Genomic DNA, 25,661 nt, shown 5'->3' with positions numbered 1-25,661 from the left:
GAAAGTGATCGCGAGGCACCCGATCTCTATCTCTTTCAACCGAAAACGAAATACGGCATATACGTGGACGCGGCTAGATCAGGCTTAGGGGCGCGATTATACCAATACCAACCGAACGCGGAAGACGCGAAACAGACGATCGGTTACGCAAGTAGGAGTCTGAAGGGCGCGGAAATTAATTATACGATCACAGAATTGGAATGCTTAGCGGTAGTCTGGGCGTTGCAAAAGTGGCATACTTTGTTATTAGGACGCCACGTAAAGATTCATACCGATCATCAGGCTCTCAAATTTTTAAGTACCTGCGTACAAAACAATGCTCGTATAGCGCGATGTTTACCTTTTTGAAAGAGTTTGACTTGGAAATTATTCATTTGCCGGGAAGAGAAAACTCGATAGCTGATACATTATCGAGACGCGCAATGGCGAACCATGGTGATGCGGAGCACGAGACAAAGCGAATAGCCGTGATCAGAGACGAGACGGAGGGTATGAACACTATGTCTTGGATCGAGATAATTAGGGCGGCGCAAGCGAACGAGGAATCGTTGAGAGAGCGAGAGCGCACAGATCCCGATAACGTTTACGAACGCGAAGGCATGATACGTATAAAATGTCTGGGAGACGATCGAATCGCATTACCGAGAAAAATCGCGTGGAAAATTACGCGCAAAGCGCACAAATTGCTGATTCACTTTGGGACCGACAAGGTGCACGACTTTCTCAAACGATACTTCGACGGCGCGAATTTCGCACGAATTGCGAGAGACGTGGTGGCGTCGTGCGAAATTTGCCAAGCTACCAAATATTATACAAGAGCGACAGTAGGTAGCGAATATTATGATTTACCGGAAGCACCGGGCGATACGTTGTCGATGGACATATTTGGTCCATTACCCGTCACGAATCAAGGCCACAAATACGTATTGGTTTTGATGGATCAATTTTCGAAATACGTAAAGTTGTATCCGATGCGCGATCAACGATTGGACACGATTATCGAGATGTTGGAAAGTAGATTTTTCGCGGAAATAGGTATTCCCGAAACCATTCTGACCGACAACGGAGGTCAATTCCTCACCGATCGGTGGCGCGAATACGCGCGTGACAAAGGTTTCAGCGTTCGTAGAACTTCGCCGTACAATCTCCAATCCAACCCTGTGGAGAAGGTGATGCGCGAGATAGGGCGAATAATTAGAACGTACGCGAGTCAGAGACAGCGCGCGTGGAGCCGTATACTCGATCGGGCGGAGGAGGTTATCAACCACACGACTCATTCGTCACACGGGTACGCACCGTGCGAGTTAAACGACGGTGAAACGGGTCATTTACCGACAATTGATCCCGCGCTAATTCCTCTCGTGAACGACGGCGAAGAGCAAGAGTGGGCGGACAAGGTGCAAGAGGCGCGCGAACGCGTTGCCGAGGCGGCGAGGAAGAGGAAAATCCAAGCGGACAAACACGGCACGGCGGAGTATCGCGAAGGCCAGGAAATCTGGATCAAATTGCATCGACGTTCGGACGCGAGTCGTAAACTCACCAAAAAGATACATCTAGTATTCGAGGAACCGTATCGCGTACAACGGATCATCCGACCGAACGCGTATCTCGCTGAAGATTTGGACGGCCAAACGATGGGCGTGTTTAACGCGCGACAGCTGAAACCAAATCGAATCGCTAGATTAAGAGGAGACGAGAGTGACGATAACGACCACGAGGATCAAGAAGACGACGACAACCGAAACGACGAGGACGTCGAGGATGTGTCGGATGCCGAGAGTGTCGACAGCATGATCGACGAGGACAAAGGAGAAGAAGAGGATCGTAGGAGTGACCGCGATACTCGACAGGAGGCCGACAATGACAGGGAGTCGACCGACGACGAATCCGAAGCGATCGACGAAAGATACGACAACCGACCGGATGACGAGATCGACGCGGCTGACGCGGAAGAGGCTGACGCCGACGTAGAGAGCAACGAGGAAGAAGAGACCGACGCGAATCGTCATGATCGCCCGACCAACAGAGATCGAAGACGCGACGACGTCATCGAAATTCACTCTTCGAGTGATGAAAATGACGAAGATCGCGAAGATGAACGACCCGAGGACGTGGTGGAAATAAGAGATTCGTCGAACGACAATCGTGGAGAAGGGATAATCGACGAGGCCGAACCATGGCGTGTTGTTGTACGAAGATTACTCGAGTCCACGGACGACGAGCGTGACGCGGCAGCGAGACGCGGTGGCGAAGACAACAACGTGATTGAAATATTCGACACTAGTGGTGAGGAAATCGACATACACGATCCACTAGACCATACCGAGGTCGCGAATGCGCTCGTGGCATTATCGGTGAGATACACGGGTAAAACGAGTGCTCAACCGTTCCGCAGAGTTATCGATGTGGACGGGGACGAGGTGCGGATGACTGGCCGCCCGGCCGACAACGGTAGTGAGACGAATGTGGACGGGAATAACAATGACAATAATGAAATGATACTGGGTGATCCGGAACCACCGATTAAACCATCGTCACAGTTATCGACCGATAGCGTGGGGATACAGTGTGATCTACCATATTTCGTAGGGTTCACGGAGCGTGATCCAGCGATATATGCTCGAACAAAATTCAGGCCTGAACGCCTGGATCAATACGGCATGGAGAAACCTGACCTTTCCCCAGAGCGTAACCCGCTGAGCGCGAACCAGGCCAACGTAGCTGCCGAACGAGCGTGGACGCACGTGAGACAGCCTACACCGGAGCCGGGACCGAGCGACGTAGGGCCCGACGACAGTGTCTACAACGACGCGGAGGCGCGCGAAGAGAGCCGGGACACGTTGACATTCCGCGAGGAGGAATTCAGCGACGACGATGGTGATGATAACGACGGGGACGGTAATGCCCAGAACGACGACGTAGATTCCAGCCGGATATGCGTGAGATACCAGCGACAGCAAAGTACGTGGTTTACGATACAAGGGACACGTGAACGCCGAGCGGCGAAAATTGCAAAACGTCGGACAAAAACGCTGTATGAGTAGGAGCACGCGGAGCGACTTGCAAGACGGCGAGAAATGCGACAACGACAATCGCAGCAGCCGACCGCGAGTTGCGAAAAGAGCTGTAAATGCGCGGCGAACCGCGATATACAGCTGACGGGGAGATTGCAGCCGTCAGCTGCGATTGTGGAAGCCCCAGCAACACAGCGTCAAGGACCGGTGATCCGGGAAAATTTGCTGCTGCCGAAACCATTGGTGCGCGCGAGGAAGGCGTCCAGGAAGCAGGCCGAGGCATTGAAGCGAGGCTTGACGGCGATCCAGGAGGGAGACGTCGACTCCACGGAGCGTATCAAGGCCGACGGTGTGCGAAAACGAGACGAGTGGCGACCGTGATTAATGAATTTTATGACGAGTGGTGGTGGTAACAAGCCTCCGTCCGGTCACAACTTCACAGAAAAAAAATGTTCTTGTTTTAAGTAAATACATTTTCTTGAATTATGATTTCTAAATTGAAAGAAATAATTACTTCCAACAATAAAATTTATTTTTGTTTCAATGAAATTATCTCCAAAACAAATAATTTGTCAATGAAGAGAATGTTTCATTGAAACAAAAACCCAATTACTTGTCAGTAGAAAATTATTTTATCAAAACTAATAAAAGCAATTACTTGAACATAATAGTTGTTAATAAGTAAAGTTTTTTTTTAAATTTATGACATAAATACTAGAAATAATTCATTGATTACTTGTATCAATTAATACATATACAAACAATTATTTCTTGCCGCAAGTACAAATTTACTCGAATCTTTTTCTGTAAATTAATGTTTTATACAACTATAAATGAAATGAAGAGCTCAGTGCAAAATGGTGTATCTCACATTATACAATTATACTGAGAGAAGTGTGTGAATTACACACTTTATGTTAATATATAAAACTGTTATATCAATATATAAATATAATTGTCAAAAACTCAGTATCAGCGCATTATTTACTTAAGACGCGATTTTCTTAATCCGTTTGTATGTTCGATATCTGTTATTCGTTATACGAAAAATCCTAGAAAAGCCATATGTATACACGCTCACATATATGTATATACTATACACTTTTTCTTTATAAATATTATAATATTTAATTATTATTTTAATTCTTCTTATCCGGGCTAGTAAATTGCATCGGCTTTAATTTATAGTTAAAATTTTATCTGTTAATTACACAGGTTTTAATTCAGATACCATAAACGAGATACTATCCTATTCCTTACTAGGCCAGTCAGTAAAGACACTAAAATTCGAAAATTTAACTTTAATTACAAAAGTTTTCAAATTTTGGTGGAATATTGGGTGAGTTGAAATAACAATAAATCTCATTTTGCAACCATCCCCGAGGTCCGGAACATGTTAAACATTGCAAAAAAATGTTAATTTATTATAACTTTGCGAAAAAAATTGCAAAAGTCCTGCAAACTTAAAGCAATGTCTATTGTAATATTTTCCACAATGTGTTAGATTTGCAACCTATTTCGAGATGCGCAACATTGAAATTTATTGTAAAATAACGTTTTTATTTATAACCTGGAGGAAAAAATTGCAAAAGTGCTGCAAACCGATAGAATAACTTTTACAATTGCCCCGAACAGTTGTGCCAATTTGCAACCTTCTATGTTGCACGCAATATATATTTTTTAAATCAATGATGGAACAATTGTTTATTTGGTCGTAATTTTGCCAAAAAAATTGCAAAAGTTTTGCAAATTGGTTGCAAACGTTGAGATTATTTTTCGTCACAAGCTGTTAAGTTTGCAACCTCGGACAAGGCCCGCAACAGTGAAAAATTAGCAACAATTATTATTTTGCACTTTTTACAAGCGTGAAAAAATTGCAAAAGTTTTGCAAATTTTACGGAGTGCTTCAAATGTCTTCCCTTATCCAAATATAAATTTGCAACCCTCTACTAGTTACGCAAATTATTGCAACTTATTAATGACTAATTTTGTGTTACAAAATTAATACAAAAGTGTTGCAAATCCAGGGAAACAAATTAAAAATACATTTACACATAATGTCGAATTTGCAACCTCCTACTTGTCACGCAAAATATTCAAATCATGCTCAATACTACGTGGCCCCGATGGTTGCTTCGCACCTGTGTATGAGGCTTTAGTTTTCTATGTTGTTGTGGTGCGTGACAATAGAAAAGTACGTGGACTTTTCTTATCATTTCTCCTATTTTAACGGTACACATTTTCGGCTTATTTTGTGACCTTTCTTGTTGTTTCTTATTCACGTAAGAAAACGTTACACGAGCAGCATCGTTTGACAGCATCGTGCTTATAAATTAATTATGGAAAACGAAAATGTTTGTTTTATTTGCGGTAATGATTTACAAAGTGGAGCTATTGACGACGTTAAAGAAAAAGGTATCAGTTAAGCAAATAAAAATTTCTTAAATTTATAAGATATTACGAAATAATTTTAAGATTAAAATATACTAATCTACCTTCAAAAAATATTTTGCGTTAAATATATTTAAAAATCATTATAGGTATCAGTTCTTTAATTAATAGTAGTGAAAAAAGACAGGACGGAAAGGCAGCTCTTATTGTCGGACTGAAAAATGTGAGAGTGCATCAGAAATTTAGAGAAATTTACCCTGAGAATGCGGAGATGAACGTTTCTGACAATCCTGGACCTTCTGCGGCAGTAAGAGACGAAAACTCTCATAACTATAGTGATTTTTATGTTATGCTCGAAATTTTATTTTAACTACAATAAAACAATTGCATAGTACTTTTAATTACAGATTGTTGCATTTGGGAAAACTTAGAACTCGAGAGTGTCTTGTTCCCTTTTTCAATTCTGCAAAAATCGTAAAGTAGTTGTATTTTGAATAAAGAAATCATCATTTTCCTAACTCTTCAAAACTTTCTATATGTAACAATCGTCGGAGTCAAAATATTGTATTCGATCTCCTTAACTCACATTCCATCAATAAATACTCAGTACATTAATACAATCATCGAAAAGTAAAGAAAAATATATTTGATTTGAATATTTTGCGTGACAGATAGAAGGTTGCAAATTCGACATTATGTGTAAATGTATTTTTAATTTGTTTCCCTGAATTTGCAACACTTTTGCATTAATTTTGTAACACAAAATTAGTCATTAATAAGTTGCAATAATTTGCGTAACTAGTAGAGGGTTGAAAATTTATATTCGGATAGGAGAAGACATTTGAAGCACTCCGTAAAATTTGCAAAACTTTTGCAATTTTTTTACGCTTGTAAAAAGTGCAAAATAATAATTGTTACTAATTTTTCAAGGTTGCGGACCTTGTCCGAGGTTGCAAACTTAACAGCTTGTGACGAAAAATAATCTCAACGTTTGCAACCAATTTGCAAAACTTTTGCAATTTTTTTGGCAAAATTACGACTGAATAAACAATTGTTCCATCATTGATTTAAAAAAAATATGTTGCGTGTAACATAAAAGGTTGCAAATTGGTACAGCTGTTCGGGGCAGTTGTAAAAGTTATTCTATCGGTTTGCAGCACTTTTGCAATTTTTTCCTCCAAGTTACAAACAAAAACGTTATTTTATAAAAAATTTCAATGTTGCGCGCCTCGAAATAGGTTGCAAATCTAATACATTGCGGAAAATATTACAATAGACATTGCTTTAAGTTTGCAGGACTTTTGCAATTTTTTTCGCAAAGTTATAATAAATTAACGTTTTTTGCAATGTTTAGCATGTTCCGGACCTCGGGGATGGTTGCAAAATGAGATTTATTGTTATTTCAACTCACCCAATATTCCATCAAAATTTGAAAACTTTTGTAATTAAAGTGAATTGATTGTCTTTAATGACTGGCCTATACACACAGCTAGGAAGTTTTACTTCTGCCGCGCGTGGAGGCCACACGCATATTTTTTTAACAATATTATATTATGCTATTGTATATTAATTATGATTGATTAATTGATTAATTATTTTATTATTTATTATTAATTGCCATCTGAACTGCTTGTTTTAGAAACTCAATTACAAAAAAATGGGAGGATTATTTAGTAAAACCAAAGCAAATAACGTGAGTAATAACTTTCTTTAATATTATAAATAAATATAACTAGTTTTCACTAAATCAAAAAATAAACGCAAAATACGAGCCGGCACTGTAAATTTTTAAATAAATTATTTTGTCACAAGTGTGCATTTAGTGTTATTGACGTGTACAGTCATGTGTTTTTTGTAGTACGAAAACTTTCAAGGCTATCGAGGCCCATTTACCCAATCAATAATTTTATAAGTGAAGAAATGTACTTCAAGTGTTTATTTTTTGTTTTAAAAGTTAAATACATATGTGCTAACAACTTTAATAAAACGTATTCACTTTAAAATTTATTATTTAAAACCATGAATTTGGATTATAATTCCAGGAGTAAGCTATTTTCGCGATTCTCCACAAAGGAGACAGAAAAACCGAGTCTCGTTTTTGTAGAGAAGTCGACTCTCTTCTTTTGTCTTGAGTGTCGCGAGGTAAACATTCGGGGCAAAGCGAGAGATCAGTCGACAATAACAGCTGATCAGTTGTCGACCCCGAGTTCAGCTAATTCGCTATTAGACGAAGTCGAATTAGCGAATTTTTTGGGCTGTTGGCAACTAATTGGCCCCGGGGATTTTTGAACATTATAAACTGTACATAATCTGACTCATAATTTCGCATTCGCTGTTACTCACGCCCAATTGTCTTCTTCCTAATTCCGCTCGCACACAATAAAGAATAATTTAAACTATAATTAAAATTTATTTTAATGCATTTTTATTCACAAAGAACTGATTTTTACCTAAAAAACTTTTTCAGGCTTACTTTGCCTCTGTTCAGAAAGCGCGAAATATCTTCGTTACTTTTGATCGTTAAATTTCGACCAGTATTTCTCGCCTTGTTTTCATTCCGAGTGTTTATCTGCGAGACCTTGCCGGAACCCGGCGTTCCCCACCGAATCAATCGTTACCCGAATTCCTCGTTCTCTTCGCGGAAACGACCGCGCTATTCGTTGAGCCCTTTCCCTCTCGCATTAGCAATTACCGTCTCGAAACTCTCGGTGAATACCGCTCGCCTCAGAACTCTCTGTACTCTCGTCAAGTCACAATAAATTTTCGAGACAATACCGCATATAGTCGTTTCACCATCCTCGTTACCTTGACTGCCGAGTCTTCTTATAAGGCTGAACCTGTCCTCGGTGACAAAGCGATTAGCATCTAACGATAGCTAAATCAGGCACGGCACACTATTCCGTATTATAATTATATAAAGTGATTCTTATCGAAATTCTTTTTCAAGAGATTTCAAGTCAACTTACGAGTGTGAATTATGGCGAGTGTGAATTATGACGAGAATATATGCCCTACATGTTTAGAGGCATGGTCTAACACAGGCGAACACCGTCTGTGTTCGCTAAATTGTGGTCACTTATTTGGCCAAAAATTTATTTTAAAATGGCTACGCAGCAGTGCGAATCGTTGCCTACAATGTAACGCAACAGCTAAATCAACAGATGTTAAAGTACTTTTCGCCAATAAACTGACAGCAGTGGATACTGCTGAATACGACGTATTGCAGAGTAGGTTATCTACTGTGGAACATGAAAATCGTACTTTGCGAACAGCATTAAAACGTGCTAATGATTGTATAAAAAGTTGCAAAAACCGCATTGCATTATTACTTTCCGAACTCGAAAGTAATAATTAATCAATATTAATACTGACCACTATCCTACCAAGACCTGAACCAGCCTACCGCGCTTAACGAGAGCAACACGATCGTTGAGTGCACAGCCTCTGTCTGCCCTATTGTTAAGGGGGGATCCTGGTGTAGAGGGTCCAAATAATCGAATTTTTTTTTTAAACCAATAGTACACTATTCGTGGAATGTATTCCTAAAGTTACAGTAAAAAATTCGAAATTTTAAAGGCCTTACAGCCATTTCTTGCGCGCAGGTATACAAGCGCGCGAGCCGCGACCGGCGCTTGTTTTGGAGCGTTTGTTTTGGAGCGTCAGTTCTGCTCTGAATTTCCTGTACGTATCTAACGGCAAAACGATGCCCTCTCGGAAAGGAAGTAAAGACGATAATGCTCGTAGCGCGAGGCCTCGGAAGCGAAAGTTTAGCGGCAACCAGTTTTCTGAACAAAGTGAAGCTGTAGGACAAAGTGCGACCGCGAGAAAATTAGCAACTGCTAGTTCTCAAGGTTATGGAAATCTTACAATTAAAGATCGGGCCTCAATGTAAATTATTCGCGGACAATTACAAGGTCGAGCGGACGAAGAGGCAAGACCGCCGCAGCTTCAGTAGCAGCAGAGAAGCTCGATTGGCTCGAAAACAACGACAAATCGAGCAAAACGAGCTCTTCGAGGAGGCAGAAGGTTTATTATACGGACCTGGAATAGCAGATTAACGTCAGAGAGCGGTAAGTTTCTAAAAATATTTGTTTTTCTGTACCGAAAACTTTAAACGCGTTTTTCTCGAAACCACGTTTTCGAAATTGGTGGGCACGATAACTCAAAAACTATTTGACCAATCAAGTTGGCTCTTGTACGTACATATAGTTTATTACATTACTAGGAGATAAACCTCTCAAATTAATAAAATAATTAATTTAAACAATTTTTATTGCATAAATAAAGTTCAAATTTTTGAGTAAAAATTGCAATTTTTTTAAAGTGCCGTCATTTTGTCAATTTTAAACTTTTTTGGATTTTTTTAGGTTTATCTCCAAACCATGTTTATAAACAATAAGAAATCTTTTTGTTTTTTTGTTTCAGACGAGTACAAAAGGAGCTAGAACGCCCACCGTTTTCCAGTTTTAAAACCGACGCTCGTACTTACGCCCTTATAAACTTAATATATTATATTTTTTTAAACTAAAAAAAATTTTTTTATATACTTTAATTATGTAATAAAATAGCCCAAAAGTTGTCAAAGCGATTTATTAAATAGTTTCTGTTAAAAATATTACCGAAAATACCTTTATTTTCAGTGGTCTACACCAGGATCCCCCCTTAATAAGAAATTGCATTTATCTGATTATCTGTGAGTCAAGAGTTTGTGATATTTCTTATTTGAACATTTTCCTTATTTTTCCTTTTATTGTCAATAAAAAATGTTTTTTCCTGCTTTTCTAGGGTAAAAGTTTATTATGGTTTTTCTTATTTAAACATTAAATCTTCAAAATTTAGCTTTTCTCTGTTATTAAAAATAACTTTTTACTTCTTTAAACATTCGCTGTTAATAAATACTTGCTTTATTTCGGTCATTTTGGTAAAAAAGTTAAGGCTTTTATTACCTTAATTTAATAAGCAATTGCTTTCTTACTTCGATTAAGAGTTTATGGTATTTATCACTTGAACATTTAATGTTAATTAAAATTTGGTTCCCCAATTTTCTACTCATCAGAAATTTTAATTTTATTGTCAAATTGTAAAATTATCTGTACATCAACACAGAAAAAACAGCAGAAAAAAGAAGAGCGAAAAAAAAGAGAAGAGCAAAAAAAAAAAGAAGAAAAGCGAAAAAAAGATAAACGAAAAAAAGAAGAACAGAAAGAGGAAGAACAGAAAAAAGGGATGAAATGCTGCAGGAAATACTAAAGATGCAATTCGCAAATTATCAAGTGTGGTTGCAACAAAAACAGCAACTGCAGTCACAGCAACAATTGCGACTCCCTTCGTTGCCAAATTTGCCTACATCAGTAGTATCAGCACCGTAGGAGCGGAAAAGCGGACTCGAGAGTTCGCTACAGATTTGTCTCTGCTAGGGTAGAGGACTCGGAGGATGACATGGGTCCTACTCGAGAACTAAATAATATGAACGAGCAGATTGCACAATTGTCTGCTTGCCAAGAAGAGTTACGCGCAATGCTCGCATCTCATTCGGATGAACCACCGGATAATATTATACCAAAGAAGGTTAAGAAATCCAGGAAGACGTCCTCTAGAAGTGAAATTTCGGAGATTTCGGAGACATCGGATGGAGGGATTACTGTTCCATCCACACCGGCACCTCCAGCGGCGGGAAATAGACAAGGCCGACGTGGTGTAACAACGGATACAAAGGTTGACGCTGCGAAAGGTGGTCGTCGTGGGGGAGCTCGCTCCCGCAGACCCCCCAAGACGGCTGCGGTGTCGATTACTAGCCTGGATTCTGGAGTTAGTTACGCCGATATTCTTAAGAAGGCGAGAGAGAAGATTTCTTTGGACACCCTCGGGATCAAAGGCTCTAAGATCCGGAAGGGCGTAAACGGTGGGGTAATAATAGAGATCTCTGTTGGCTGTGGGGCTCCCTGGGGTCGGCCGCGGGCCCGCCGCTCACCGCTGTGCTCCCGGGGCTCTGGCCCCATTGCTGTGCAATGAGTGCCACGAGCCTCGTTGTGGCTGCGGGGCGCGGTTGGTCGTCCTTCTGGGGGTCTCCGTGGCTTGGTGGCGGTATCACTCTGTTTAATGACCTTTGCGCCTTTCCCCTGGGCCCCGCTCGGCGGGATCTAGGGGAGGGGCGCAGCTTTCTATTGCCAAGTATACCTTGGCCGGAGATGGAAATCCGAAAATGGATCTTCTTTTGGTTATGGGTCATAAACCCATTGCGTTTGACGGGCCCAAGATAGGCTCGTGTTTCCTGTGTGGTGTGGAACCCCCTATCCGGATGGAGGGTCCCTGTTAGTTTTGTTCGTGCATGTCCGTGTACATGTACGTTTCTAGGATGGGGTGCGCGGTTTTTCCCGGGTGAAGGGTCTCGCAGCCGATGACGAGACTTCTCAATGATATGATCGCCCGCATGGCAGTCTCATGAGAGGCCTCCGAGGCGGTCGAATGGCGACACTTGTGCCGTTTCATTCGACTAGGGTCTTGTTCCCCCGGGAACCTCTGTGCGCCCCCCACTGGTGACCTGCCCGTTGGTCTTTGTCTGGTTACGTTTTTCTGTCGCCTCGGCGTAAGGACTGTTGTGGTACGTGATGTATGCCCCGTAGTTCTCCGCGTATCGCAACTGTTGTCCAGCGTGCTATGTTTCAGGGAGAGGGGTTTTAGTGGGTGCAAGCCCCACATACCTCGGGTGCCGGGGCCCGGGAAGATGCGCGAGGCATTTCCCCTCTTCCTATGGGAAGCAAAAAAAATAATAGAGATTCCTGGGTCTGATGGGGCCTCAAAAGCAGACATCTTAGCAGATAAATTAAAAGAGGTGTTGGGAGATAGAACGGCGCGCATAACTCGACCCACTACTATGGGTGAAATCCGCATATGGAATCTAGATGATTCCATTACCTCGGTTGATATCATAAATGAAATGTCTATTGTGGGTGATTGTGACGAGCACCAGATAAAACTGGGAAACATACAGAAGATGAACAATGGACTACATTCTGTGTGGGCCAAGTGCCCTCTCTCTGCGGCAGTCAAAATTACCTCTTCAAATAAGTTCAAAATAGGCTGGACGATGGCACGGGTGGAGCTTCTGGAAGCAAGACCTATCCAGTGCTTTAAATGTTGGCGGTTTGGCCACGTTAAGAACACCTGCTCCTTCTCGGAAAATCGGACTGGTAATTGTTTTAGATGTGGAGCTAATGACCATCAAATAAACAACTGCAAATCTAGTCCGCACTGTGTCATTTGTGCTGGTGCTGGAAAACAGAGCGGACACCGCCTTGGTTCCGCCCCATCCTGTTTTGTGAGGGAACCACCTGCTCGAATTGCCGTGAGAAATGGAAAAGTTTATCCAGACTAACTTAAACAGGAGCAAGGAGGCCCAAGACCTCCTCATCCATCATTCGGCTGAATTGGGAGTCGCGGTATGCGTTGTGTCCGAACCTGCCCGCATGCCCGACTCCCAACTTTGGTTTTTTAGTCAAAATAAACTAGCCTCGATCTTTGTAAATAGTAGTATTATAAGTTGTCCTGCAAGTCTGCACTTCCAGGGTTTAAATTCTGTGGCAATCACTTTCAACAATCTGTATATAGTCTCTTCATATATCTCACCGAATTCGGATGCAAACCAGTATCGGAGTTTTCTGGACGAGCTGACTATGATATGCTCGAGTGTTCCCAGTAATTGTGGCCTACTCGTTTGCGGCGATTTTAACGCCCATAACTTTGCGTGGGGTTCACACTTTGCGGACTTCCAGGGAGACCTACTGGAGGAGTGGACCGCGCAAACGGACCTTCGTCTGATAAACACTGGTAACAGACCTACTTTTGTAGGCCATCACGGCAGCTCTGTTATCGATCTGACGTGAGCATCGGCAAATATAGCAAATAGAATACGAGACTGGTCTGTCCGGGAGGATATTGAGTCACTGTCAGATCATATGTACATAATTTTTAATATACTTGACTCAGCTAGTCGCATCCCGATGCCCCTGCTGCCACCCAGATGGAACTTTAAAAAGATGGACACCAATCTTTATGTGGCTGCTATTGAATGAATTTGCGCAGTTACGCCTAAGAATAAAAATTTTATGATTGAGGCTTTACCAGACCCCTGGATTCACCAGTGCGTGTCCAGCGCGTGCAAGGTGGCAGTTCCCCGTCTGCGTGCACGCGGACCTGGCCTCCAGACGTATTGGTGGAGCCACAGTATAGCACTCCTACGGACTGTGGCCATTAGGGCCAAACGAGTCTGGATTCGAGGACGAATTAGAGATCCACCGGCGGTTTCGGCAGGCAAGAGATCGGCGTATATCCTTGCAAACCGTGAATTGAAGCTGGAAATCCGCAAGGCAAAATCAGCGGCATGGCAAGAGCTGATTTCAACTTTGGATGACGACCCATGGGGATTACCATACAAAATCGTCATGAACAAACTTCGCAAGTCAACACCTAGCCTGACAATAACGCTCGAACCGGAGATTCTAAACGGTCTACTCGACAAGCTATTTCCTCCGGGAAAAGACCTGGTTCCGGTGGATCTGGGGGATTGCGAGGTAGATCGCACCCCGGTCACCGTCGATGAAGTACTCGTTTTCCATCGGTCTGCCAATATTGATCGCTGACTGTCTCGTCATCATAGACGTTCTCTTTAGAATAGAGTTAGTTGCCTTTGGCGTTTCGCAAATGGCTGCATGATCATTATCATTCGATGCATCGGAATCAGAGTCCAATGCACTGACATTGTAATCGTTGTAGTACGCTTTAACGTTTACGAGTGATCCGGCTTATACTGAACGGCCCGGCGATCCTGCCCCTGCCCCTTCGCGCAGTCGACTTGATCACGTGAGAGTTATTAACGTTATAATGCGTACTCTCCTTTGCTATATCTAGGCTAGTATTATTGTTAATACATGGCTTAATAATTTTATTCTCCTGTTTAATATACTACAGGTATTTTCCGGAACATTTGACGTTTACTCAAATCGAGGAGATCGAGGAAAAATCAGACGTCGAGGCATCGAGGGTCTGAAAAAAAGTTGGAAACAATAGTAATACAATACTAATATATTGATTTAACCTGGATATTCACGAGCATAATGAATTAATTGAACTTAACGAAAGACGAACGCAAAGAAAATTACTTCATCGACTTCATCGACGCGCCATCGCGGCCAAGAAAAATACTGGTACAGCTCCCGGCCCGGACGGATTTAAGGCAACGACAATTAAAAGGTTCCCAGGCTCAATGATTAATAGACTCGTACAGTGCTTTAATATTTATCTCAAGCACGGTATTTTTCCTACCAGCTGGAAGACGGCGGATTTAGTGTTAATCCCGAAAGGGGACTCACCTCCTAGAGAGATTCCAAAAGCACGTCCAGGCTGCCTACTGAACGAAATCGGGAAAACATTTGAGCGAGTAATCGCGGAACGCTTACTAGAATTCATGGATAACAACCCATCGGCCAATCTGTCGGACCACCAGTTTGGTTTCAGGAAGAAAAGGTCAACGACGGATGCCCTTTTCCTGTTTAAGAAGATCGTTTCGGAAGCCCGTGCTCGCGGTAAGGTGGTCTTGGCAGTTTCTCTGGACATTGAGAACGCTTTTAATTCTATAAAACTTTGGGCCATAAGAAGGGCTCTTCGGGTTAGAGGCTTTCCTCGATATTTACGCCGTATCGTGGAGGCCTATTTATCTGGCAGGAAGATAAGGTTCATTGCACCCGACGGTTCTCGCCGCACTAGGAGAGTCAACAGGGGGGTCCCGCAAGGTTCGGTGTTGGGCCCCCTTCTTTGGAATCTTGGTTTTGATTACGCTCTAAGAACTCTGCTATTTAGAGGTTGCCATTTGATTTGCTATGCCGATAATACCATGTTAGTTGTCGAGGGTGATAACTATGACGCCGCTTGTAACTTGGCTAACGAGTGCTTGGAACGGTTGATGATCAACATCAATTTTCTCGGCCTCAAGGTGTCCTGGGCAAAGACCGAGGCGATATTCTTTGGACGGTGTCCGCGAAATTCTCGGTTCGAATTTGAAGGAAATGAAATTCTCGTAAAAAACAAAATGAAGTATCTTGGTGTTATAATAGACAACAGATGGAACTTTTGTAGCCACTTTCAACATGTTGCAACCAAGGCCTCCAAAATGAGCAGAGCGCTCTGCGGGATACTTCCTAATTTGCGAGGTCCCGTCGAGAACAAGAGGAGGCTCTATTTTAGTATGATTCTTTCGGTAATCCTATATGCGGCTCCGATTTGGAGCGCTGAGTTAGAAGCGTCCGAGACCCAGAAGAGACTGTTGCGTAGGGTTCTTCGTGTCACCGCCTCGAGGACGGTGATGGCATATAGAACTGTGTCATACGAGGCGGCCACACTCTTGGCGAGGATCCCCCCTCTACATTTATACGCGGCTTATCTGCGTCAAGTATATCTGCGCCTACGCGAAATGAAAGACCGGGGGACTTTCACCGAGAACTCTCCGGCGGAGGAGCGTGCGGCGGAATGGTTGGTGCTCCGCCGACAATGGGCCGCTCATGTTCAGGATCATCGTCTACCCGGGAGGAGAACGAGAGAAGCCATCGCTCCTAATTTCGAGAAGTGGCTTGACAGGAGAACAGGGTTCTTGTCTTTTAGGATCACCCAGATCCTGGCTGGACACGGATGTTTTGGGTCCTTCCTATTTAGAATAGGAAAGGAGGATAGCCCTGGGTGTCGGTACTGTCAGTGCACCGAGGATACGGCCGAACACACGCTCGCCTCATGTCCCTTTTGGGGCCTCGAGCGGGGCGAACTGACTGCTGTTTTGGGACAGAATCTTGCCCTGAACGCTATTGTTTCGAAGATATGTGATTCACGCGAAGCATGGAGTGCTTTCTCCACCTTCGCGGAACGGGTGATGCGGAGGAAAGAAGAGAATGAGCGGATGAGACAACTCATCGTCGAAGATTCTGCAAGTGTTGACGGGGGCGATGCGTAGCGTCTCTGTTTCTGTCGGATTGCGAACATTGTTTTGATCTGAAATATTGTATTGCGGCGTACGCCGTTTCTTGTTTACGGCAAATGCGAGCGTTGTCGGAGTCTCCGGCGTGTCTGTTGGGGGCGGTTGGGCGCCGGTCGGTGGCGGGCTTTCCTCCTCCTTGGGTTCGGTGCGTCGCCTCGTGCGACGCTCTCGGATCCCCGGGGGGTTGGTGGCCCGGGGGCGGTCGGCGTTTGTCGCCTTCTCGGGGTCGCGGGGGGATCCGCGTTTCTTTGTGTGCAATGTATTTTGCTATTCTTATTTTTCAGGGGCCCGTTGCTGTGGGCTGCGGGGTCCTCCTGAGGTCGGTCGGCCGTGGCTTGCCGCTCGCTGCTGTTTGAGGCTCCGGCCCCACTGTTTCCGCAGTGGGTGCTGGAGACCTCTTTGTGGCGGCGGACCGCGGTTGGTCGTCCCCTGGTGGATTTCCGTGGTTTTTGTGGCGGTGCTCCCTGTTAAACGTTTTATGCGCCCTTCCCCTGGCCCCCCCCCCCGGAGGGTGGGGTCTAGGGGAGGGGCGCAGCTCTCTTCTCTTGCCAGGTAATCTGCCCTAGCCAGGGATGTGGATCCGAGCTCGGATCCATGTTATGGGTGGCGGGTATGTTTCCCTCAAAGTTAACGGGCCCGGCTGACGGCGGAACGCTTAATGCAGGACCCGTGTCTTGTTTCGAGTGGAACCCTCCTATCCGGGTAGGGGGTTCCTGTTAGTGTTGTTCGTGCACGTCTGGTGGTTCGTGTACGTCTCTCAGGGGGGTGTGGACCCTCCCGAGGAACGGTTCCGCAGCCAATAAAGACCCCCCCCCCCCCGAGGATATGGCTGCCCGCGGATATTATCATGAGGGGATTCCGAGGCGGTCGAATAGTGGCATTATGTGTATGGCTATTCGACTAGGGACTTAGTTCCTTCGGGAGTCAAGCACCCCTATCTCGACCTGCGTGGGTCTCGTGTATGTGAGTTACGTTTAAATGTCGCCTCGAGCGTGAGGACTGTTGTGACACGTGAAGTTCGCCTCGTGTGTTCCGCGTGTCGTAACTATAGTCCGTAGTGTGGTGTTTAGGGAGAGAGGTTTTACTGGGTGCAAGCCCCACATATCCCGGGTGGCCGGCCCCCGGTAGAATGCGCGAGGCATTTCCCCTCTTCCTCCGGAAAAAAAGGGTAACGATCGAGTAACAACACCTGAAATGGATATTATTAACCCTGTGATATGGATATTATTAGTAATTATTTTGATCCTTTTTGGCATAGTGATAATTTTACTGTGCTTCATTTTCTTCGAGAACAGGCGCAGACCAGTTTCCAATGAACCACGTACTCAGAGTTCAGAGATGTATTATAATTTTAATCACAGTAAGCGGGGCATCGCATTAATCTTTAATCAGAGGCGAGATTCTGTAACTCTTTAACGACAGTTTCGGTATCGTTGCGCAGATATTATATATGGTAAAAAAGCTGCGCAACGATATCGAAACTGTTGTTAAGGAGTTACAGAATCCCGCTACAGGGAAACTTTAATCTAAACCTTAAGCGTCGCCTGGGTACGGCTGCTGATGATGAGAGACTAGCCAAAACTCTTACAAATCTTGGTTTTCAAGTCGAAGTATTTCGTGATTCGACTTATGAAAGAATAAAAGAAATATTGAGTATAGCTGCCAAAACTGATCACTCACACCACGATTGCTTGGTCGTAGCGGTATTGACTCACGGCAACCTGGGACGGCTCGCGGCCTTTGCCATGGTATATCCAACAAGTACTCTGTGGAATTTCTTCACGGCTCACAAATGTCCAAGCTTAGCAGAAAAAAAAGTTGAAGTTGAGCCTGGTTTCAACCTAATAAACGAGTGCACAGACCAATTAAGTTCAAACGCACTTCAATTACACGGCAGTATTCCTATTCACGCCGATTTCGTGGTTAATTATGCTAGCATACCAGGATTTGTTTCCTACAGAGATGAAACGGACGGGAGCTGGTTCATTAAATCTTTATGCCAAGAATTGGATGACAATGGCACAAAATACGATTTGGCAACCTTATTAACATCCGTCAATCGACGCGTTAGATTCACTTATGAGATTATCCCAGATACATCATCTAAGAACATACGCAAACAGATGCCTTGTTTTACATCAACACTAACAAAATTAATTAAATTTAATCAAGATGCTGAAGAAAATGAGAACTTGTATATCTGCTTAAAGCAGGACACACACGTGATGAACAAATATCAGAATTAATATCAAGGAAATCAATTTGGAACAAAGCAAAATTTTATAAATTTGATAACTCAACCCATATTTATTATTCTAAGTTGATCTTCTTGACAAGAAATAATGAACTATATATATCACCTCCACCTTGGGAATTACCTCCAAACCCAAATATTTTTAAGTTAATCTTTAATATCCTATATCAAAAGTCCTTCAGATTAAATTAGATGCATTGAATATTCTTAAAAGAAGACACTTCTGAGAAAAAATATTCAATAAAAAAGTTTCAACATTTTTAGATTTGCCCATAAACATTGTAGAAGAAAGTAAAACCGATGAAGAAGAATCTATTGGCATGAAAAAAGATTAGAAGGCAAGATAGCAGAGCGCTCGAAAAGACAACCGTGTTACACAGGTAAGGAGACGCTTCTCTTTAAGGTTCCTTACGCAATTTTATAGTATTCATACTAATACTAAATCTTTTGAAAAATATGTGGTGTACCTCTGGAAGAAAACTAGCAAGTTAATGTATTTCTTCTAAAAGACAAAATATTCCAACTGTAGTCAGATAGACTCGAACCCGAGTCCTCGCAGTTTATGAGTCACCTTTACCACTAGACGCTGTACCACACTGCTTTCCTACGAAGACGAAATGTTGAAGAATACTGTTTAATTATCAACAATCCATAAACCATTATTAATTTCTAAAAAATGGAAAGAGGAAAAAGAAAGTAAACTTGAAAAGAGAGAGAAAAAAGATTTCCATTATTTTCCATTTCTAAGATCAAGATGTCCATACAACTTTTTCCAATCATACTAGACAAACATCAGATTTATTTAAAGATATTTAAATGTAAAGTGTATTGGTAACAATGCAATAATAATTAATAACCTATCGTATGAAAAAGCATAAAAATTGGCTGATAGAAAATATCTAGTCCCTTGGGTAATGTCTCGATTGCGCAGCTACCCTCTTAACAAAGAAATTATTAAAGAAAATGAGAAGCAACTAACGTACTTCGTTCCCGTGGCTGACATCAGGATTTTGTATATTTCATTTCCCGTATCTGGCATGCGTGACCCATTGTTGCTTCAACAACAGATCTGTTGTCATATATAATAAGATCAAGTCGAGACTATAATTACATAAAAATATGATCATATCACGCCAAATTTCGGATCTGATTACATATAGGCTACGGTCAACGTGACGCTACAAATGCTTCGAAGCATTCCTCTTCTCTTTTCTTTCAATAAAGAATTGTATCAAAATTAAAAAATTAATATCTTTTAAACGAGTCAGACAATCGATCTGAAATTTAACACAGGTTTTTAGGACATATAAGTGCACAATCTCTGTAAATTTCAGCTTGATCCCTTTATTTTGACTAAACGGACATACATCCTTAAGAATATTTACAAATACGCTGTTAATAATCATAAAAACTGGTTAAAATCACTTAAATAAGTAACATTAATGTCTTTGTTATGATATTAAATAGTAGTAAGCCGTTAAAGTATGCATACAACCAATATAATTGGATTTCTCAGATTACTGTACTTTTGGCTGGGAAAGTACAGGGAAGGTAATACATCCTTAATCTTCAAAGAGACACAAAGAATCTAAACGCTGTATATGACGGTGTCATCTCGTCAGTTTAATTGTTTATATTTTAGCATTCCTCGCGGCAACCTTTCTGACCCCTTGATTCTGCTTTCTTTGTCAGCGTTTAGTCTCCTGAGTACTTCCACTCGCACGACACGGCACATCGGAGATTCTCTAACTGAATATGTATAATTGTGGATTTCTGATATATGAGACACGTAAGAATTGATCGTCGCATTCTCTCTCCACATATTGGTTTTATATAAGTAATTTTCCTGCAGTTGTGCTTTGTGACCATGCTGGAACATTCCCATGAACACAAGGATGTCTTTCATTAACATATGACGATTCAAATTGACGATTAGGTATTGCTCTCTATTTTAATGACTATTTTATATTTATTTATGCTTTTATACATTGCGATGTTCCTAAATTTCAGACCGCACTTGAGAAGGGCTCAAACCTAGAGCCGAAACGTAGTGCACGTAATTATATTTTTGCCAGGTAGTCGAGAATAAAGAATTTATTTGTTTTTAATCTCTGGCGGAGGAAGTTATTCTTTATATTAATCAGATCACTTAAAAATGATTTTAAAATAATATATTATACAAAAAATAATTTTAATAATTTGCACAATACAAAGAGTAACTTTTATCATTTCTAATTGTGTGGGGAAATTTATTATCCCTTTTGGATTTTACGTCATTCATCTGAATTTCTCATCTCTGCATGCTTTTAAGATGAGATTCAGTAACAAATCGTTTGAATCGATAAAAATACGCATATGGGCCTTAAATTTTATTGGAATGCGCGTCCAGTAATTTTCAATCATGTATTTTCAAATTAAAGTTTTATTGTTTATATTATAAAGTTTATATATTTAGAAGTTTAATATAAATTTCATAATAGCGATCAAATTAAAACGCTGTCAACACAGAAAATGTTTTTCAAATTTAGATTTGTTTCCAATCGGATATCTATTTTAATTACTGAATATATAGTTTAATTGCTATGAATAAACGCGTGTAAAGTATAAATGAGAAATTAATTCATATGCTAATAAAATTATTATTGTTATTGTTAATTGTTAATTTCGTATTTAATATTAATTTAATTATTGTGATGGCCTCTTCGCGACGCGTTCGTGTTTCACGCATCGTACAAGCGTAAAATCTTACGCTTATTGCCGGCGATGATTATAGCCGGTAGCAGAAGGAGCATTTCTCCTTGATGTCGATCTGACTGTATGAAGTCAGAATACGGCCAAGTGCTACAAAAGGTCGTGACGTGACATTGTCGCGTCCACCGCCCAGACGGTAGCTCGGCCGAGGGGAAGATCGGGGATGGCGCCTCGACTTGAGTAGGGGAGGGTCACTTGCGCTAATTATTTCTTAAGTTAGATTTCGTAGGGACGACAGGTGGTGCCGGATCGTGGGATCGACGACGATGGAGATATGTAACGACTGGTGTCGCAACGAGGGCAGTGTTGCGATCGGAGCTCCCTTTTTCGCGCATGCGCATTGATACGGCAGAAAAGACAGCGGTGAAATGTTATGGGCGGATGTCTTAGCGGTTGGTGCCTTGGCGGGCAGGACGGACTCCGGAGTCTGGTTTAGATGGGTTAGGTTAGGTATATATTTATATAAATAGAAATTAGATTCGCGTATATTAAAATGGAAAAAGGAGCTATTAGAAAAAGAAAAAATCGAGATTTTCGTTTAGCATGGTTAGATGAGGATAGTTTTAAAGGATGGTTGGCTCCTCATCCTACAGAGAATAAAGCTTTTTGTAATATATGTAACAAAGCCATCACATGTTGCAAATCAAAATTATTAAAACATTCAAAGTCGGTCAAACATGTAGAACGAGCATTAAATGTAGCAAAAGAAAATATTGATGATAATAATAATAATAATAGAGACACTCTTTCGCATAATGATAAAGTCAAACGCGGTGAAATCAAATTAGCAGCATTGTTTGCCGAACATAATATTGCATTTAATATCGCGGATCACTTAACTCCTTTATTGAAAGATCTTTGCAAGAATCCTGAAATTGTATCAGATATGTCACTAGCTCGAGATAAATGTAAAAATATTGTCACAAATGTTATCGCGAAACGCGAAGTAGATAAAATTATTAATGATTTGCAAATTTGTAAATTTTCAATATTAATTGATGAAAGCACAGACATTTCGGATACGAATATTATTTGCGTTCTTGCAAAATATTTATCGCCATCAAATAAAAAAGTAACAACTAAATTATTAGAACTAATGTCTGTAGACCCAACAGATGGTTCCGCAAACAAAATTTTTGGAATTTTTAAAAATCTTCTTGAAGCGAAAAAAATACCGATACAAAATATAGTTGGAATGGCAAGTGATAACGTCAGTAATGATTGGACGCAACAACTCTTTTATGTTTCGTTTAAAATTAGAAACACCGGGTCTTATTACACTTAACTGCATTTGCCATTCATCCGCGCTAATAGCTAGTAGAGCATGTGAAAAATTACCGGAGTCATGCGAAAATTTAATTCGAGGAGTCAGTACTTATATCTCGGGCAGTGCTAAGAGATGTGCAATTTTAGATGAATTTCAGGATTTTTTCAATATAGAAAGAAATAAGATTTTAAAATTATCCAATACAAGATGGTTATGTTTACATAAATGTGTAGAAAGATTATTAAAAAATTAGCAAGTTTTACAAAATTATTTTATTCTCGCAGTAATGGAAGATAAAATAAAATCCGCGGAAACGATTTTAGAGCAATTGAATAATAAATCAATAAAAGCATATTTATTGTTCTTAAAGTATTCATTAAATTATTTCAATAATTTTAACGCACTTTTTCAATCTCGAAAAATTTTGATTCACAAATTATTTGAAAATAGTCAACGGTTAATTCGTGAAATTGCACAAAATTTTATAAAGTCAGAGTTTTTAGAAAATATATGTAATTTAAATTTAGATAATAAAGATATTAGACAAGCTCTTGAAAATATATATGTAGGACCAAACTGCGAAAGTTTTTTAGACACACAACCTTTTGAATTTATACAAAAAATTAAATTTAAATGTTTAGATTTCTATTTAACCGCGGTTCGAGAAATGTTAAAACGCTTGCCTTATAATGATATTATTGTTAAAGAATTAATTTTTTTACAGCCTCAAATTGCACTTTATCATAAAGGCAGAAACAAAATTAAAGATTTAACTCTTATTGCTACGCGAATTGGAAATATTGATGTAACTAAAGTAGCTTACGAATGGAGAATTCTGCCATCAATTTATAACGACAATGAAAAACAAGAGTTAGCTATTTTAGAAATTGACGAAATGTGGAAAAAAATATTAGAATTTGAAAATTTTAATGGGGAAAAAATGTTTCCACAGTTAGAGTTACTTGTTCAAGCTGTTCTTTCTTTTCCCCATTCAAACGCTGAAGCCGAACGTATCTTTTCAATGGTAACAGATATAAAGAATAAAAAAAGAAATCGTTATCAAATAATGCTGTTTCCGCGATGTGTGTAGCACGATCTAGTTTCCAGGCTGAAGGCATCAATTGCATTAATTTTGAAGTAGATTCCCAACATTTACGATTACATAATCCACAAAATTTATCTAAAAAACGACGCACATGTGATGGTTCTTTGAAACCGCCTGTTAAAACTCAGACGGCTTCATCGACTTCATCCGTTCAAGCGATGACATCCCAGAGATCGAGCCAAGGGGCGGCAGGACGAGAGGTGACACCGACACGGGAACCCGTCAAAACGAAGGCGGCGATCAAATCGATCGATACCCACATACGTTTCTCGACTCCTAATCCCGAAACCGATCCTAACGATAACGACACGAGCCTGGACATTACGATTCCGTTGGACAGCAGCGACGGCGAGGCACCAGAGGTCGAGCAGCTGATGCAGAGCAGTCAGCTGATGAAACCTGACGACGCCGAGACGCCAGAGACACAGCAATAAAGGTTGGAGAGCTGAAACATAGAAAGGGACATTATTAAAATAGTTTAAATATAAAAGCGTGATAAAAAAGTAAAGTTCCCTTTTGATAACGATACACGTACCTTGCGAGTGACTCATGTCACTACTTACTATGACAGATGTCATATATTTCGATATTCATATAGTTTATTGTTTTATTAATCGAGAGCTCTTCCAAACGAGTTAAATATAATAATAATAGTTAGATATAGCTTTGTAATGATAAGAATAACGTCACATATAGAGGATGAGACTTATCATGTAATTGTGATGCATGACGACAATTACTATGTGATCTTAACGAGACTGTTAGAGCACGATAGCTCATAAGAATGCCCTAGTCATTAGAGGATTATACTTTATTTTATTTGACACATAGAGTCAGAAATGATTTTGATTTTATTTAGCCAAAAGGTAGACTTAAAGCGAAATGGGCCAACAGCGTATAAGCAACGTCTATTTAGGACATATTACGATAGATTCGCATTGCGTGAATCGAGACGAGTCCAAATGTGCCCAATGCACGATAATTTTGCCATCGGATTGAGATTAAGTGCGATCAGCTGATTAATAGAAAGAAAGATAAATTCGCACGAATAACGATAGATCTTGATCACTTGTGATTTCCAGACATCAAATATATGTCAGTTATCGATTTTAAATCGATATTTACAAAATTGACACTTTTGAATAAAATTCTTTAGTTTGGATAATTTTGATCAAATAAGAGTATGGACACATTCGTATCGTCTCACAGAACGAGCCTATATGGTTTCTTTGAAAGAAATCGCGATATTTTAAGTTTTGACACTTTTAGGTCTACTTTGCCAATAATGATGCGATTTTGTCGAACAAGGTCTCAAACGTTTTGTTAGATCCTAGAGAGACCGCCTATATAATTTATTCGTGATTTTTCACTTTATTTAAAGATTTCACCCCTCGGGGGCAACTTCGCCATTTACGAAGCGATTTTGATTTTTAAGGGCTTAAACGATTTGTCTAGTCCCAGAGAGACTGCCCATATAGTTTAATTTCAATATTTTTCAATTTTACGAGTTTTCACCCATTTGGGGGTACTTTGCCAATTAGCGACCGATTGAGTTGCGAATCGTCTTAAACGATTTCTAATGATCCCTAGAAGCGATCCATGTAGTTTAATTATGAAATTTTCAATTATTTAAAGATTTTCCGTAAAGTGGTGAAAATTGTTATTAAGCCTAATTATGATGATTCGACGATATATACGTGTTCGTGGGGACACATGGAAAGAGAATCTGACGTGACTTATTCAATTTTCATCATAATTCAAAAAATGACCATTCGGGGTCAAAACTCGTATTAATTAACTTTTTCATGTTTTTATTTCATATTCATGTTCAGAGGGACTAACTAAAGTCACCCATGAGA

General features: G+C 40.8%; 1 protein-coding gene across 1 annotated transcript; it reads left to right on the top strand.

Annotated features, from left to right (window-relative positions):
* Positions 1-422: 422 nt before the first annotated feature.
* On the top strand, positions 423-20,914 carry LOC139780039 (uncharacterized). Its single transcript, XM_071718566.1, has 6 exons — positions 423-3,478; positions 7,045-7,098; positions 18,944-19,059; positions 20,372-20,468; positions 20,532-20,615; positions 20,690-20,914. Exon 1 carries the CDS (start codon positions 423-425, stop codon positions 3,042-3,044), a length of 2,622 nt encoding a protein of 873 aa, XP_071574667.1. The 3' UTR covers positions 3,045-3,478; positions 7,045-7,098; positions 18,944-19,059; positions 20,372-20,468; positions 20,532-20,615; positions 20,690-20,914.
* The last annotated feature ends 4,747 nt before the right edge of the window (positions 20,915-25,661 follow it).

The sequence above is a fragment of the Temnothorax nylanderi genome, unplaced genomic scaffold (assembly GCF_030848795.1).
Source record: "Temnothorax nylanderi isolate EJ_2023f unplaced genomic scaffold, tnyl_v1.0 TNYL_tig0259_pilon, whole genome shotgun sequence".
In the NCBI taxonomy this organism is placed as follows: domain Eukaryota; kingdom Metazoa; phylum Arthropoda; class Insecta; order Hymenoptera; family Formicidae; genus Temnothorax; species Temnothorax nylanderi.
This window is presented reverse-complemented; position numbering and strand designations above follow the sequence as displayed.

Coding starts and splice junctions, on each gene's coding strand:
- LOC139780039 (XM_071718566.1), top strand. CDS start 423: ATGGCGAACCATGGTGATGCGGAGCACGAGACAAAGCGAATAGCCGTG.